The sequence below is a fragment of the Pristiophorus japonicus genome, chromosome 16 (assembly GCF_044704955.1).
Source record: "Pristiophorus japonicus isolate sPriJap1 chromosome 16, sPriJap1.hap1, whole genome shotgun sequence".
NCBI classification, from domain to species: Eukaryota; Metazoa; Chordata; class Chondrichthyes; family Pristiophoridae; genus Pristiophorus; species Pristiophorus japonicus.
The window spans coordinates 7,667,880-7,683,980 of record NC_091992.1 but is presented as its reverse complement, the minus strand read 5'-3'; the positions used below and the strand labels follow the sequence as shown (position 1 = coordinate 7,683,980).

General features: G+C 47.7%; 1 protein-coding gene across 2 annotated transcripts in view; it reads right to left on the bottom strand.

Annotated features, from left to right (window-relative positions):
• Window positions 1-1,211: 1,211 nt before the first annotated feature.
• rnft1 (ring finger protein, transmembrane 1) overlaps window positions 1,212-16,101 on the bottom strand; it is a 34,414-nt gene continuing 19,524 nt past the window's right edge. Inside the window, exons 6-9 of one of the 2 annotated variants that reach the window (XM_070856941.1) lie at window positions 15,534-15,692; window positions 6,739-6,804; window positions 4,819-4,920; window positions 1,212-4,721 (exon numbers count right to left, since the gene is read on the bottom strand). In XM_070856941.1, the coding sequence (XP_070713042.1) occupies window positions 4,587-4,721; window positions 4,819-4,920; window positions 6,739-6,804; window positions 15,534-15,692 (462 nt within the window). In that variant the 3' untranslated portion in view covers window positions 1,212-4,586. The remainder of the gene's footprint in view (window positions 4,722-4,818; window positions 4,921-6,738; window positions 6,805-15,533; window positions 15,693-16,101) is intronic. The other variant, XM_070856942.1, reaches the window with a different exon arrangement.

Here is a 16,101-nt window from a genome sequence, read left to right as displayed (position 1 = left end):
AAATCTTATCTCAGCCTTGAATATACTCAATGACTCAGCATCCACAGTCCTTTTTGGAGTAAAGAATTCCAACGATTCACAACCTTCTGAGTGAACAATGTCTTCCTTATCTCAGTCTTAAATAGTCGACCCCTTATCCTGAATCGATGGCCCTTAGTTCTAGACTCCAGCTAGGGGCAACTGCCTCTCACCATCCACCCTGTCAATCCCCCTTAGAATCTTGTGTGTCAATGGCTATTTATCTAATAGTCCATACCTACCATTATTGCGTTCGAGAGAGGCCAGCAACTGGTGTAACTATTTCAATGTGTTCAGGCTGTGCTCCAAAGGCCCCATGTAAAGAATAATGATAATTACAGGGAGTTTTGTTCCATTAAATTCATAAGTACTGCTAATTTACAGGTGGGAGACTGGTCTAATAATTCAATGCTCAGAACATTGAAACACAGAATAAGATACAAGCAGAAATATAAATTTTGACTAAAACTTCATGGGCTGTATACCCAGGGAATGTGGGCCACAGTTTGATACACTAGTGCTAAACCGTAGAAACCAGTGTTTAATATATATATAATTTTAATCTAACTTGACATTTGCACTAAAAGATCTTTGGAAGTAGGTTTAAAGGTTATGAAAAAGGGGTGGGTTGTACAGATTGGATTTGCAATATACCAATCTAACCCGAGTTCTGTAAGAGAACATCTAATTTTCAGGATGTGGTGAAAAGGGCTAGATTAAATTCTGCTGAATGGTTTGGGGATTTCTCAAAGCTACAGTAAACCTGTGAAAAATTGAGATCGGTTCAACAGACAGCCTCTGAAAAGCCGACTACCCTGTAGCTTATTGGTGTCCTTCCTGATAAATGCATTGAGTTTATTTTAAATAGGTTAAGAATAATCGCAGCTCAAAGCTGTATATTAGTTTCCCATCTGTTTAGTAAATTTGCCGCGAGACAAGATTGGACAGTCAGTTGGAGGGAGTTCCCTTGGCCTGTGCTAGCCTCCTCTCTCGGGCCTGGTACCAAGAGGACATTCATTTGCGGTATTTCCCCCTAACCGTCCCCTGGGTTCTGCTAAACAAATGGCTTTGTGCTTTCAATTGGTCAATAAAGGGTTAACAGCTCCATGAACAAGTGCTTTTTTGTATATTTAGGTAGTTCTTACTGGCCGAGTAAATAAAGGATACTGGCTGAAGTAAACAGCAAGTCGGAGTTGGATAAGTCACTTTATTTATCATTCTTAAAATCTAAAGACTTGGGACGAGAAAGAGAATATTCATTTCATATTTCCCCTCACACCGTGTATTCTACCAAGCAAGATAAACCAAATTTTAAAAACCACAACATTAAAAGAAATTACTTAATGCACAGCAAACTTGAAAGAAAAATTATGGAAAGTCAATTAAAACACATTTTTTGGGCTGGTGATCGGATTTCATTTCATTTTATTTAAATCCCAACTGCACCCCCCCCCCCCCCCATGAGCGGATCTAAAAATCCAGATTGGATTCCTGTTTTTGTACCATACTGTGTTAGGGCTGCACTTATACAGTGCTGGCGAGACTTGGCAGCTACAGAGTGCGTTCACAGCCAGCGGCCCCCTGCTTTACTCTGTCTGGCTGGAATGATAGCTCCTGGAACCAGGAGCGAGCCCTGTGCCTGTTTGCTTGCACACACACACAAAGGATCCACCTCAAATAGAACAGCGAGTGTTTTGAGCATGCAGGTGAGAGTGAATACTTTCTTGAAACATTTTTTTAAAATAAATCTCTACTCCAGATTGTAAAGGAGATCCACCTGTGGTAGTTAGTGTCCCTGGGGGGGGGAATTGGGATCTTGTCTCACTACAGTGAGACAGAAGTGGCATATACAGCATCATAAGATTTTATTAATGATTCCACATATTCTTTATCCAATTGCTTTTTAAAAAAAATCTAGGCATGTGGGGATACTGCGCTGTGTTACTGCATTAGTGAAAGACAGGTTGCATTCTGCCTCTTCCCCTCCCACCCCTACCCCTCCATCTCACTGCGTCCGTGATCTGAGGAGTGATGCTGTGTGATGGGAATCAGAGGGTGAATTGTCACTGCACGACACTCATTCTCTCTGTGGCCAACTAAGAGCAAGGCGGCCTTGGAGAATGGTCATACCCCCAAGGATTATGATGCAAGGGAAGGGAGTGTTTTTTTTTAATAAAAGCATAATTTTGAGCACTTAACTCTTGTAGAATTGATAAATTATTGATAAAATTGAAAATGTGACTCTTGTAAATGCCTACCCCTCTAATAAGGCAGTGTGTTTCAGAAATGTTTGCTCCCACCTTTTCCCCAACACTGAAGAAATGTGATTCCCTGAGGCACAGGATTTGAAGAATGAGGCAGGAACAAAATAATCATCTGGTGCGTCTAGCCCCCCGCATTACTCGTGCGCTGCAGTGATGCTGGTTTCAGACAGGTTGTGACACTGCGAGTTGACCACCTGAGCACTTCTTCCTATGCAGTCCGACGGCCCACAGGAGCTGCATGTGGTCTCGAACTGCTGGGTGATGGAGGCAGAAAGGGACCTAAATCCAGAGTTATACTGTTCCTTTTGTGCATTGTCATGAGGGGGAATTTTTTCACCCAGAGGGTGGTGGGGATCTGGAACTCACTGCCTGAAAGGCTGGTAGAGGTAGAGGCAGAAACCCTCAGCACATTTAAAAAGTACTCGGATATGCTCCTGAAATGCTGTAACCTGCAGGGCTACGGCCCAAGAAAATGGGATTAGGCTGGATAGCTGTCGGCCACGATGGGCCGAAATGGCCTCCTTCCGTGCTGTAAATTTCCATGAAAACCGAAACCTCTAGCGCCACAAGTGGCAGCAAAATTGCCCTCGAGTTCAGGAGGAGCTACCCAGTCAGAATAGGGAGGGGAGGGCCCAGCCTCTAAGTAGCAAGTATTATTGGAGAAATGTGCTATCTTCACCCAAATCCATGGGTGCACTTGGGAGATGACTGGATAGTGATTAACTGCAGAAACCTTAGTTACCTCTCTAGTATTGGATAAATTAACTATTGGTACTGTTAATTTGTTTTAAACACACTCTTTAAAAATAACTTTTCAGGTTCTCAATTAATACAAACTAAAACAGTTCCTTCCAACAATGTATCATCATAATTTGACTGCATTAAAAAGATTCTGTGAATAGATTTGAAGGCAAGTCGTGGGGTTTCATTGTTAACTTTCACAACTCAACTCATTTGATTTAGACGCTATCAATCATTTTCCTTCTATGCCATCGGCCCATACCCTCCCCTCCCAACTGAATTGGTTGATGTTACCTAGAGGTAGAAGTGTGTATTTTTTTGGTGGGAAAAGGGGGTTAAGTCTTGGGTTTATCCAGTTATTGATGTCCAGCATTGTAACTCTGTAACCTGAGTTTAATATAAACCTGGCACAGCTGTGATGCGCTGAATGACCTACTCCTGTGCTGTCATTTCTATGATTTTATGAAACCCATTCATCCTCCAAATGTATTCGTTTCTGCACACAACTGACAATTCCATTACTTGGGTTTACGTGCAAGAGTTTGAATTCCAAGCAAATGTCTCCTTTCATTCAATGTTCTTTTCACCCTGTTGCAATTAGTCCCTTTCTTTTAATCACAAATTGTCTTGTAGCACTTTATAACTTGGGCCACTGAACTCTGACCCACCCAACATAATTTTTTATTATATAATTGCACCATCACACTGTTTGCACAACAGTAGTTCAAGAGGATTTGTTTTCTTAACCACATTATATTCGTGTCCAATAGTCCTGGATGACAGGCCATTGGAATGAAAGTTTCATCTCTAAAATATAACTCTTTGTTGCTAAGAAAATAAACATCTCCCATGTCTTTGTGACTTGGTAAAGGGTATGCTATCTGTGGTGTTGCATCAGCTGATTTTTTTTTTACCACCAATTGCATTGTGCTGCCAATCTGGTGGCCTGGAATTTCCAACAAGACTTAATGAATTAGGAGCTCTTCAGGAGAAAATGCAGCAGAAATATTTGGGTCACTGAACTCTTGACCCGTCCAACACAATTTCTTCTATAATTGCACCATCACACTGCACAAAAGTAATTCAAGGGTGTGTTTTCTTAACCACCTTATATGACATTTATATCACATGAACATGTTTAGTAATTACCTGGGATCGATGGTTCTCAACAATATCCCACTAATTTCAATAATACTTTAAAAAAAAATCAAAACCCACAGCCTAATTCTTTGGAATCTACAGACCAATTGATATTTTTGAGATTTAAACACTTTGCAATGTGGGATTGGAAGAGAGGTGGGGGGAGAAACGTAACATGAACTGTAATAAATGAGTACATTGAATATACAAGTTTCAGCAACCATAAATGAAAATATTCTGATTTAAGTCAAGTGATGTCCATTAACAAAATAAAGCATTTATCTTTAAATGGTTTTTATTACTAAAAGTATTCTTTTTTAAAAAAAGCTCTCCTTCCTCTGTACTAAATTGTTAGCAAATCTTGGTTGCACATGCTGTCCTGTTCCAATGCTGCTGGCCATCAGAGGTGCCGCGGGAAGCTGGTTAATACACCTGTAAGTGGGTGGAGGTTGCTCCGTCTCGCCAGGCCTGAATGTAGTCCAAGATGACAGTCCGACACAGGGGGCAGGTCTTCTCTCGATTGAACCAGAGCGCGATGCATTCTTCGCAGAATATATGCTGCGGGACAGGAAGGAAAATAAAGGAATTCAGAAGAGCTCAAGGTATCACGCAGCTCTCAATTTTATTTTATTTTTCTCTCGTTAAGACATTTTACCTGACAGATGAGGAGTATAGGCTCTCTGAATTCTGTCTGGCAGATGGGGCAAATATCTCCTGCATCACTGCACTGGTGCTTGCTGGCTGCGATCCCATAGTGCTTCAACAGAACAGAGTGCTTTTGGTTAATGGTTTTGTTAGTATTTCTATGTTGTAAAAAAAATCTATTTCTATATACATAAAAAATCAATGTTTCCCTAATTTGTTTTTCCCATGCACGATCCCGTTACATTTGCTGCGTGGCATCTTTTCCAGCGGCAATAGTTGGTCAGCAGCATGGGACCTCCCGATCAATGTGCCTGTGCACATTAGCGGGGGAGCGTTTTATATTTAAAAATAGTCTGCATGCATGCCCACTCTTCTGGTCGTCAATATTTATATCAAATACTAGCATTGAAATCCCGTATGTAAACAGTTGCCTGTAATGATGCGGTTGAGTGTTCTAATCAGTAGGTGGCACAGTAGAGCACATTTTCTTTTTTTTTTAAACTCCAACTGACCACAAGTCATGCCACAGGCAATTTTCTAGTTCTATTTTTTTTGAAAGACTGGGCTGAGTAACTGATATTTGGGAAATTAAAGATTAAGAAACATTATAGAACTATATCAGACTTCCCTTGAATGAAGATCAGCAAAAGATGTGCTATGGGTTAACGTAGATACATCAATCTTAATGATTCACTTTTAGTAAACAAAATATTACAAGCAGTCCAACTGAGAGACAGGCTAAATATCCAATCAGGTTTATTTACAGTTAAATTATACAAAGCAGTCAAACTTAAACTGCAAAAAGTAATCAAACTACAGAATGCAGCTGTCATTTCTACCCATTTTGCGCAGTCATTGGATATTTAGTATCCCAGCGAACTTCTCAAAAACAGGTCTGTTGGCTTGGAATCACAAAGTGCTGACAGCCCACAGATAGGACCAAGACTGTACAGACATGCTTTTTAAAAAAAATTCGTGCCCCTGCGTCAGATTTTTAAAAAATCATAGAATCCTACAGCCCAGAAGGCGGCCTGTGCTGGCTTAGTCCCACTCCCCAGCATTTTCCCCATAAACCAGCAAATGTCCTCTTCAAGTACATGTCCAATTGTCCAAGGAAAATTACATAGAGTGGATAGAGAGAGAATGTTTCCACTTGTGGGGAAGAGCAAAACTAGAGGCCATCAATATAAGATCGTCACCAAGAAATCCAATAGGGAATTCAGAAGAAACTTCTTTACCCAGAAAGTGGTGAGAATGTGGAACTCGCTGCCACAGGGAGTGGTTGAAGCGAATACTTGCGATGCATTTAAGGGGAGGCTAGACAAGCATATGAGGGAGAAGGGAATAGAGGGCTATGCTGATAGATTTAGATGAGGAAAGATGGAAGGAGGCTCGAGTGGAGCATAAACACCGCCATGGACTGGTGGGGCCTGTTTCTGTGCCGTATATCGCATGTAATCTTTTGTGAATGGTTTCCAGAATACTATGTATGGTTTTGTAAAGTGGGGAGTAGAATCAGGTGCGGTGAGTAACCTAAGCCGATATCCTGATGAGTTACCCTGTTATCTTTAGAGGTCGGAGAAATTTGAAGATTTTTTTTTTTTAATTCCCCTGGGAGTTGTTTTGTGGTTTGCCAGTCAAAGCAGGGGTGTGTAGAATGATGTGAATTGTTAGAGGAGACAAATATGGAGGCCGGTGGGGGGGTGGGAGGGAGATGGGAGGAGAGAAAGAGTCTCCATTCTGCTTTGATTTCTGTATTTTCAAATAATGGCTGAACACTAGCTGCAATATCCTAAAGTGGCCAAGAGATGGCAGCGGGTCAACATTTTATTTGCATCTGCAGTCTCTATCGGAAAAATGACCGTTTGGAGGGGATGCGAGGGAGGGACTATTAGTTTTACTGGAGTGGAACAGTATTGTACATCCCCACCTGTTTGTGGAACAAATTCTGCAGCGCCCTCCTGAAACTGCTCCACCGACCATAAACACCAAGGAGCTGAGGATCAAAAACAAGAAGGGTTCAGAAACAATTACTGTGAAGTGCTATTTCGCCCCCACCATCCCAATTCACATTAAAAGGCTTGGATTTATATAGCACCTTTCATGACCTCCGGACATCTCAAACCGTTTTACAGCCGGTGAAGTACTTTGAGTGAAGCCACTGTTGTAATGTGGGAAACGCGGCAGACAACTTGCGCACAGCAAGCTCCCACAAACAACAATGTGATAATGACCAGATAATCTTTTTTTTCCGTTATGTTTGAGGGATAAATATTGGATGTGCTTATTTGTACTGCAAAAATGGCCACCATGCTCCACCCTTTGTCTATGATTGGTCACCTTGGAGGATAAGCCACACCCAGAAGCTTCACAGGAATGTGTAACCGGAACCGCCCATCCCAAGGTCTCACTGACTTTGCAAATTGTAGCTCGATCCACTGACTTCCTTTGAAGCAAGAGCTCAGAGCTCCCCAAAAGACAGCAAGGGCCAGCCGGAGTGCCTTACCCCAGCCGGAGTGCCTTACCCCAGCCCGTGTGCCTTACCCCAGCCGGAGTGCCTTACCCCAGCCCGTGTGCCTTACCCCCCCCGCCCCCCAATAGATGGGGCATTGTGTATGGATTAACAGGCTTATTGGGTATGAAGTGAATAGTGAGTGTCGTGACTTCTGGATATCATCCACTCCAACGATGTCCCTTGTAGGGAGTTGGAAGAACGTCATCCATCTTCCCTCTCTCCCCTTCGATTTCCCCCTACCCCCCCCAGTCTCTCTCTCTTTCTCTCTCTCTCCCTCCCAACCCCCCCACCTCTCTCTCTTCCACCCCCCTCCTGTTGCCGCCACTCTCGCACGTCCCCCCCAAGAGGGGGTGGAGGAGAGTCCGGTGGGGGGGAGGAGAGTCTGGGGGGGGGGGGGGGGGAAGGGGGAGAGGGAGGAGAGTCGTAGAGGGAGAGAAGTCGTTGGGGGGGGGGGGGGGGAAGAGTGAAGTCGTGGGGGGGGGGAAAGAAGTCATGGGGGGGGGGGAGAGAGAGAAGTCGTGGGGGGGAGGAGAGTCTGGGGGGGGGAGGAGAGTCTGGGGGGGGGGGAAGGGGGAGAGGGAGGAGAGTCGTAGAGGGAGAGAAGTCGTGGGGGGGGGGGGGAAAGAGTGAAGTCGTGGGGGGGGGGGGAAGAGAGAGAGAAGTCGTGGGGGGGGGGGGAAGAGAGAGAGAAGTCGTGGGGGGGGGGGGGAGAGAGAGAGAAGTCGTGGGGGGTGGGGAGAGAAGGGGTGGGGGGGAGAGAAGTCGTGGGGGGGGGGGGGGAGAGAGAGAGAAGTCGTGGGGGGGGGGGGAAAAGAGTGAAGTCGTGGGGGGGGGGGGGGAGAGAGAGAAGTCGTGGGGGGTGGGGAGAGAAGGGGTGGGGGGGAGAGAAGTCGTGGGGGGGGGGGGGGGAGAGAGAGGAGTCGTGGGGGGGGGGGGAGAGAGAGAGAAGTCGTGGGGGGGGGGGGAAAAGAGTGAAGTCGTGGGGGGGGGGGGAAGAGAGAGAAGTCGTGGGGGGTGGGGAGAGAAGGGGTGGGGGGTGGGGGGGAGAGAAGTCGTGGGGGGTGGGGGGGGGAGAGAAGTCGTGGGGGGTGGGGGGGGGAGAGAAGTCGTGGGGCGTGGGGGGGGGAGAGAAGTCGTGGGGGGAGGGGGGGAGAGAAGTCGTGGGGGGAGGGGGGGAGAGAAGGGGTGGGGGGGGGGGAGAAGTTGTGGGGGGAGGGGGGAGAGAAGTCGTGGGGGGAGGGGGGAGAGAAGTCGTGGGGGGAGGGGGGGAGAGAAGTCGTGGGGGGAGGGGGGGAGAGAAGTCGTGGGGGGTGGGGGAGAGAAGTCGTGGGGGGGGAGAGAAGTCGTGGGGGGAGGGGGGGAGAGAAGTCGAGGGGCGAGGGGGGGAGAGAAGTCGTGGGGGGGAGGGGGAGAGAAGTCGTGGGGGGGGGGGGAGAGAAGTCGTGGGGGGGGGGGGGAGAGAAGTCGTGGGGGGGGAGAGAAGTCGTGGGGGGAGGGGGGAGAGAAGTCGTGGGGGGAGGGGGGGAGAGAAGTCGAGGGGCGAGGGGGGGAGAGAAGTCGTGGGGGGGAGGGGGGGAGAGAAGTCGTGAGGGGGAGGGGGGGAGAGAAGTCGAGGGGGGGGAGAGAAGTCGTGGGGGGGGGGGAGAGAAGTCGTGGGGGGGAGAGAAGTCGTGGGGGGGAGAGAAGTCGGGGGGGGGGGGGGGGGAGAGAAGTCGTGAGGGGGAGGGGGGGAGAGAAGTCGAGGGGGGGGAGAGAAGTCGTGGGGGGGGGGGAGAGAAGTCGTGGGGGGGAGAGAAGTCGTGGGGGGGAGAGAAGTCGGGGGGGGGGGGGGGGGGAGAGAAGTCGTGGGGGGGGGGGAGAAGTCGAGGGGGGGAGAGAAGTCGTGAGGGGGGGGAGAAGTCGTGGGGGGGGGGGGAGAAGTCGTGGGGGGGAGGGGGGGGAGAGAAGTCGTGGGGCGAGGGGGGGAGAGAAGTCGTGGGGCGAGGGGGGGGAGAGAAGTCGTGGGGCGAGGGGGGGAGAGAAGTCGTGGGGCGAGGGGGGGAGAGAAGTCGTGGGGGGAGGGGGGGAGAGAAGTCGAGGGGGGAGAGAAGTCGTGGGGGGGAGGGGGGGAGAGAAGTCGAGGGGGGGAGAGAAGTCGTGGGGGGGAGGGGGGGAGAGAAGTCGTGGGGGGAGGGGGGGAGAGAAGTCGTGGGGGGGAGGGGGGGAGAGAAGTCGTGGGGGGAGGGGGGGAGAGAAGTCGTGGGGGGAGGGGGGGAGAGAAGTCGTGGGGGGGAGGGGGGGAGAGAAGTCGTGGGGGGAGGGGGGGAGAGAAGTCGTGGGGGGGAGGGGGGGAGAGAAGTCGTGGGGGGGAGGGGGGGAGAGAAGTCGAGGGGCGAGGGGGGGAGAGAAGTCGTGGGGGGAGGGGGGGAGAGAAGTCGAGGGGGGGAGAGAAGTCGTGGGGCGAGGGGGGGAGGGGGGGAGAGAAGTCGTGGGGGGAGGGGGGGAGAGAAGTCGAGGGGGGGAGAGAAGTCGAGGGGGGGAGGGGGGGAGGGGGGGAGAGAAGTCGAGGGGGGGAGAGAAGTCGTGGGGGGAGGGGGGGAGAGAAGTCGTGGGGGGTGAGGGGGAGGGGGGGAGAGAAGTCGTGGGGGGAGGGGGGGGGGGAGAGAAGGGGCGCAAGAGAGTCGGTCCCTCGGGTGCTGCTTCTCGACACCACGTGGGGGGAATGATTCAGGGTGGGCTTGACCGACACATGTCTGACAAAAAAAGTGCAGTACAAACAGTTACACTGAAATATTGGCCAGGACTCCACGCTTTTCAAAATAGTGCCATGGGATCTTTTACATCCACCTGAGAGAGCAGGTTTAACGTTTCATCTGAAAGACGGCATCTCTGACAGCACTGGAGTGTCAGCCTGGATTTTTTTGTGCTCAAATCTCTGGAGTGGGACTTGAACCCCCTCAACCTTTTGACTCAGAGGCGGGTATACTCCCCAACTGAGCCATATTTTAATAGGTTCTCTTGCAATAAGGTGGGGGCGGGGGGGGGGGGAGGGGACAGGGAGGGGCATCCATCAGTCACTGCCTTCTGATGTCAGCCCAGCTTAATGTTTAACAACTAGACAGGTGGCACAGTGACGGGAGACACATTTGTCAAGTTTTCCTACCTTCCAGTTAACTACTGTGAACTCGGCAAATACACTGCATTTCTGTCAGCAGAACTATCAGTGCACCATCTTAATTGCTGCACTGATGAATCACCGAATCTACACAATAGCTTCACAAGAACAAAGTGCCTTTAGCCCTTTTCTGTCAGCACTGACTGAAACATTATAATACTGACGTTCATTATTCCTTTTTCCTCACTTCTCTTCCCCACCTCCACCGGCCCTGAAAGCAACAGAGGGAATTGAGGAGCATGCCAATATAGAAACTGACAGCACAGGAGGATGCCATTCGACCCATCGTGTCTGCGTCTCATGACCCCTCATCTCCAAGGCTCCCAACCAAAGCAAATAGTTTTTTTAAGCTATTTAATTCATCTAAATTTTTTGTAATTAAAAAAAAAACCTCCAGCAAATCTCCTTAATCTGATCTACTCCAGTGGAAGTCATTCCAGTATCTGGTAAGAATTTGATTCAATGTTGTCAAGTGTACAACCGCAATGAGGTTGTGTGTTCAAATCGCACTCCAGGGACTTGAGCACATAAATCTAGGCTGATACCCCAGTGCAGTGCTGAGGGAGTGCTGCACTGTCGGAGGTACCGTCTTTCGGATGAGACGTTAAACCGAGGCCCCGTCTGCTTTCTCAAGCGGACGTAAAAGATCCCATGGCACTATTTCGAAGAACAGGGGAGTTATCCCCAGTGTCCTGGCCAATATTTATCCCGCAATCAACATAAGCAGATTATCGGGTCATTATCACATTATTGTTTGTGGGAGCTTGCTGTGCGCAAATTGGCTGCCACATTCCCACATTACAACAGCGACTACACTCCAAAAGTACTTCGTTAACTGTAAACATAGAAACATAGAAAATAGGTGCAGGAGTAGGCCATTCGGCCCTTCGAGCCTACACCACTATTCAATAAGATCATGGCTGATCATTCCCTCAGTACCCCTTTCCTGCTTTCTCTCCATACCCCTTGATCACTTAAGCCATAAGGGCCATATCTAACTCCCTCTTGAATATATCCAATGAACTGGCATCAACAACTCTCTGCAGTAGGGAATTACACAGGTTAACAACTCTCTTGAGTGAAGACGTTTCTCCTCATCAGTCCTAAATGGCTTACCCCTTATCCTTAGACTGTGTCCCCTGGTTCTGGACTTCCCCAACATCGGGAACATTCTTCCTGCATCTAACCTGTCCAGTACTGTCAGAATTTTATATGTTTCTATGAGATCCCCTCTCATCCTTCTAAAGTCCAGTGAATACAGGCCCAGTCGATCCAGTCTCTCCTCATATGTCAGTCCTGCTATCCAGGGAATCAGTCTGGTGAACCTTCACTGCACTCTCTCAATAGCAAGAAGGTCCTTCCTCAGATTAGGAGACCAAAACTGAACACAATATTCCAGGTGAGGCCTCACTAAAGCCCTATACAACTGCAGTAAGACCTCCCTGCTCCGATACTCCAATCCCCTAGCTATGAAGGCCAACATACCATTTGCCTTCTTCACTGCCTGCATGCCAACTTTCAATGACTGATGTATCATGACATCCAGGTCTCGTTGCACCTCCCCTTTTCCTAATCTGTCGCCATTCAGATAATATTCTGCCTTTGTGTTTTTACCACCAAAGTGGATAACCTCACATTTATCCACATTATACTGCATCTGCCATGCATTTGCCCACTCACCTAACCTGTCCCTGCAGCCTCTTAGCATCACAGCTCACACCACCACCCAGCTTAGTGTCATCTGCAAACTTGGAGATAGTACACTCAATTCCTTCATCTAAATCATTAATGTATATTGTAAATAGCTGGGGTCCCAGCACTGAGCCCTGCGGCACCCCTCTCGTCACTGCCTGCCATTCTGAAAAGGACCCGTTTATCCCGACTCTCTGCTTCCTGTCTGCCAACCAGTTCTCTGTCCATGTCAGTACATTACCCCCAATACCATGTGCTTTAATTTTGCATACCAATCTCTTGTGTGGGACCTTGTCAAAAGTCTTTTGAAAGTCCCAATACACCACATCCACTGGTTCTCCCTTGTCCACTACCAGTTACATCCTCAAAAAATTCTAGAAGATTTGTCAAGCATGATTTCCCTTTCTTAAATCCATGCTGACTTGGACCGATCCTGTCACTGCTTTCCAAATGTGCTGCTATTTCATCTTTAATAATTGATTCCAACATTTTCCCCACTACTGATGTCAGGCTAACCGGTCTATAATTTCCCGTTTTCTCTCTCCCTCCTTTCTTAAAAAATGGTGTTACATTAGCAACCCTCCAGTCCATAGGAACTGATCCAGAGTCGATAGACTGTTGGAAAATGATCACCAATGCATCCACTATTTTTAGGGCCACTTCCTCAAGTACTCTGAGTACTCAAGCGTTTTGAGACGTCCGGTGGTCGTGAAAGGCGTTATATAAATGCAAGTCTTTTTCTTTCTTTAATTCCCCCGGCATCACCCCTATGGTCCGCACTGCTGCACGTGACTGGGATTGACTTTACGCACAGAATGTGTCTGTAACTATCTTCCACTCTATGCATTTTGCTGGAGAAATAACCCTGCTTTTATCGAGAGACGTTGCTGTAGTTTCGGTCACGAGTTCTGTTTGCTGCAGTTCGTAGAGAGGTTGTGCAAACAGACTTTGCTATAAAATAGACTGCTGCGGGGCCTGTCCTGTTGTTGGCTAACACAGCGGTCTCAATAGACAGACTGCACAAATACAGGCCTCACGATGCATGACCAGTAATACTAGCTGATGCTAATGTTGCATTAAAACGCAAGGATTGGTTTGAATAAGTTTATTTTTACAAGCCGTGGTTAACTTATTTTTAAATAACTGATAATCTAACATTTGGGTGAATTAAGCCACCACCTTTTGAAGAAAGGTCAGAGAGTGGCAGCCTTGGTTTTATCAAGGTTGGCCAGTGAGTGAAGATGGTTTTAAAAATCTGGTCTGTGAAATCACTAAGAATGTGTTCAATTACTCAATCGTCAATGATTCCAAGGCTTCTGAGAATGTGGCATCGGTTTCAGCAGTAGGTTTACAAAAACAGGAAGCTCGGTTTGTTCTTTGAAATAACATGGATTTGGAAACTTACGGGCGGCGGGGGGGGGGGGGGGGGGGGCAGCGGGGGGTGGAGGTGGAGGTGGCATGGCAGGTCAATGTGCGAGGAACCCGGCAGGGCTATGTGATTTTTCATGGAACTTTGATTGTGCCTCAGTAGTCAGTCAGACACTCACTTGGAAGTTTGCCACCTGTGGGGTAATAGGAGAGATCACCACCCAGTGCTGGTCTCTCTCACTTATTCATAGCACCGACAGAGGACTGGGAGCAAGCTATGTCCACACTCAGGGGATGGAATTGGCCGAGGGCGACTGACACATACTATTAAAAAAATGGGGAGGTGCGGTGTTGGGTAAAATCTCAATTGTAACATTCTTTTTAGATATTGAGGGAATCAAGGGATATGGGGACAGTGCAGGCAAGTGGAGTTGAGGTGGAAGATCGGCCATGATGTTATTGAATGGCGGAGCAGGCTCGAGGGGCCGAATGGCTGACTCCTGCTCCTATTTCTTATGTTTATGTTCTTGACACACCTATAGCGTCAGGGGTGGCTGGTTAGCGATCGGGAGCAGTAACCTGACTAATTTATTCCTGCCTAACTCGGGAACGGAGGCCATTGCGATATCCCCACCATTACCCCAGCTCAGATCATTCAGCACAATTCGTGGATCAAACCCCGGGCTGCCTGGGTTCTACGATCAGTTATTTTTCTTTTAACCAACTGGACCCCTGGGGCAGGGGAGATCTAGGTTAGGCAGGATCAGGGGCTCACAAATTTAAGTTGAATAGGTCTAGATCTAGGTTAGACGTCAGGAAGTGGTTCGTTTCCCAGAGAATAGCATGGAACAAGCTGCCGTTTCATGTGGCGGATGTACTTGCGCTGAATTCCTTCAAGCGCGAACTGGATTTGTTTCTGGCTACAGCGGAGATCACCTCTTGTACAAGGTAGGTACTGCAGGGAATTCAAAGCCAGAGTGATCTCCTGGACTAGTTTTGATTGCCTAGCTGTGTCGGAGAGGAATTTCCCAGATTTTATTTTCCCAAATTGACCTGTTTTTTTTTAAATCGGGTTTTTAAATGTTTTTTTTTGCCTCTCCCAGGAGATCACATGGTTTCGGATGGGTGCAGTGTGTATGGCGTGATACACAAGGTATCGCAATTGTGTGGGACAGGCTCGATGGACCAGATGGTCTTTAGCTGTCCGTCATTGTTCGTATGTTCATCTTTCGAGAATCAGCTTGGCCTCGTTGGCAGAAGTCTCCCCTCCAAATTAGAAGGTAGTGGTTTCAAGCCCCATTCCAAGACTTTAGCACACAACCTCAGCACATACTGTGGTGCAGTACTGTCTGAATTGCTGTCTTTCGGATGAGACATTAAAACGAGGCACTGTCTTCCCTCTCAGGTGGGCCTACAAGATCCCATGGCACTATTCGAAGAGGAGCAGCGGAGTTCTCTTCGGTATCCTGGCCAATATTTATCCCTCAGCCAGCATCACAAACAGATTATCTGATCATTATCTCATTGCTGTTTGTGGGAGCTTGCTGCGTGTATTTTGGCTGCCATGTTTCCTACATTACAACAGTGACTGCACTCCAAAAGTACTTCATTAGCTGTAAAGTGCTTTGAGACATCCTGAGGGCAGTAAATTAGTATACAAGTGCATGTTCTTCCTTTTTTCATTGACATGGGTGCCGTAATTCAAACGAGATGTTAAATCAAATCACCATTGGCCTATGTTGGTACAAGTGAATGTTTAAAAACCCTAAAATATGATCTGAATAGAGGGGCCCCGGTCAACATTTCCCCCCCCCCCCCCCCACAACCAACAACAAAAAAAAACAGATGAACTTGGTATTCACCTTACTGCTGTTTGTGGAATCTTCTCACTTGGAAGTTTGGAGACATAAGGCAATATAAAGACTTGCTATATATAAATGGATGACTTTCTTTTAATATAACAGCATAAGCTAATATTTTAATATTTTTCCCTTACCTTGAGTATGAGGTAGAACAAACTGAGCAGAATACCAAGAGTCCAGATCACAACACCATCTGATTCTTTATCACCAATCAGGTACCGAGACCAAACTGGCAAGGGCATAAACGATCGGTGAAACTGGCTCACTTCTTCAATAACCATATACCACTGACCCTTTGAAGAAAAAAACAATTAGTAAAAGCCAATATTCAAATTTTTTACAAAACCCCCCTTTTTATTTTTTTCTGTTTCCCACGGCAGCTGGTAATTATTCTGCCATTCACACCTTATCGAGACTCATCTTTTGTTTCCTAACTTGTGCCATTACCGTCTCACTTTGGCCCATCGTCCTTTTTGTCTCTCAAATCTCTCCTCCCTTCCACCCTATCACAGACCTTCCCCTCCCCTCCCCCCTTTCAGTGCCCCTTGCACTTACATCAGAACATAAATAGGAGCAGGAGTAGGCCATATGGCCCCTCGAGCCTGTTCCACCATTCAATAAGATCATGGCTGATCCGATCATGGACTCAGCTCCACTTCCCTCCCCACTCTCCATAACCCCTTATTCCCTTATCGGTTAAGA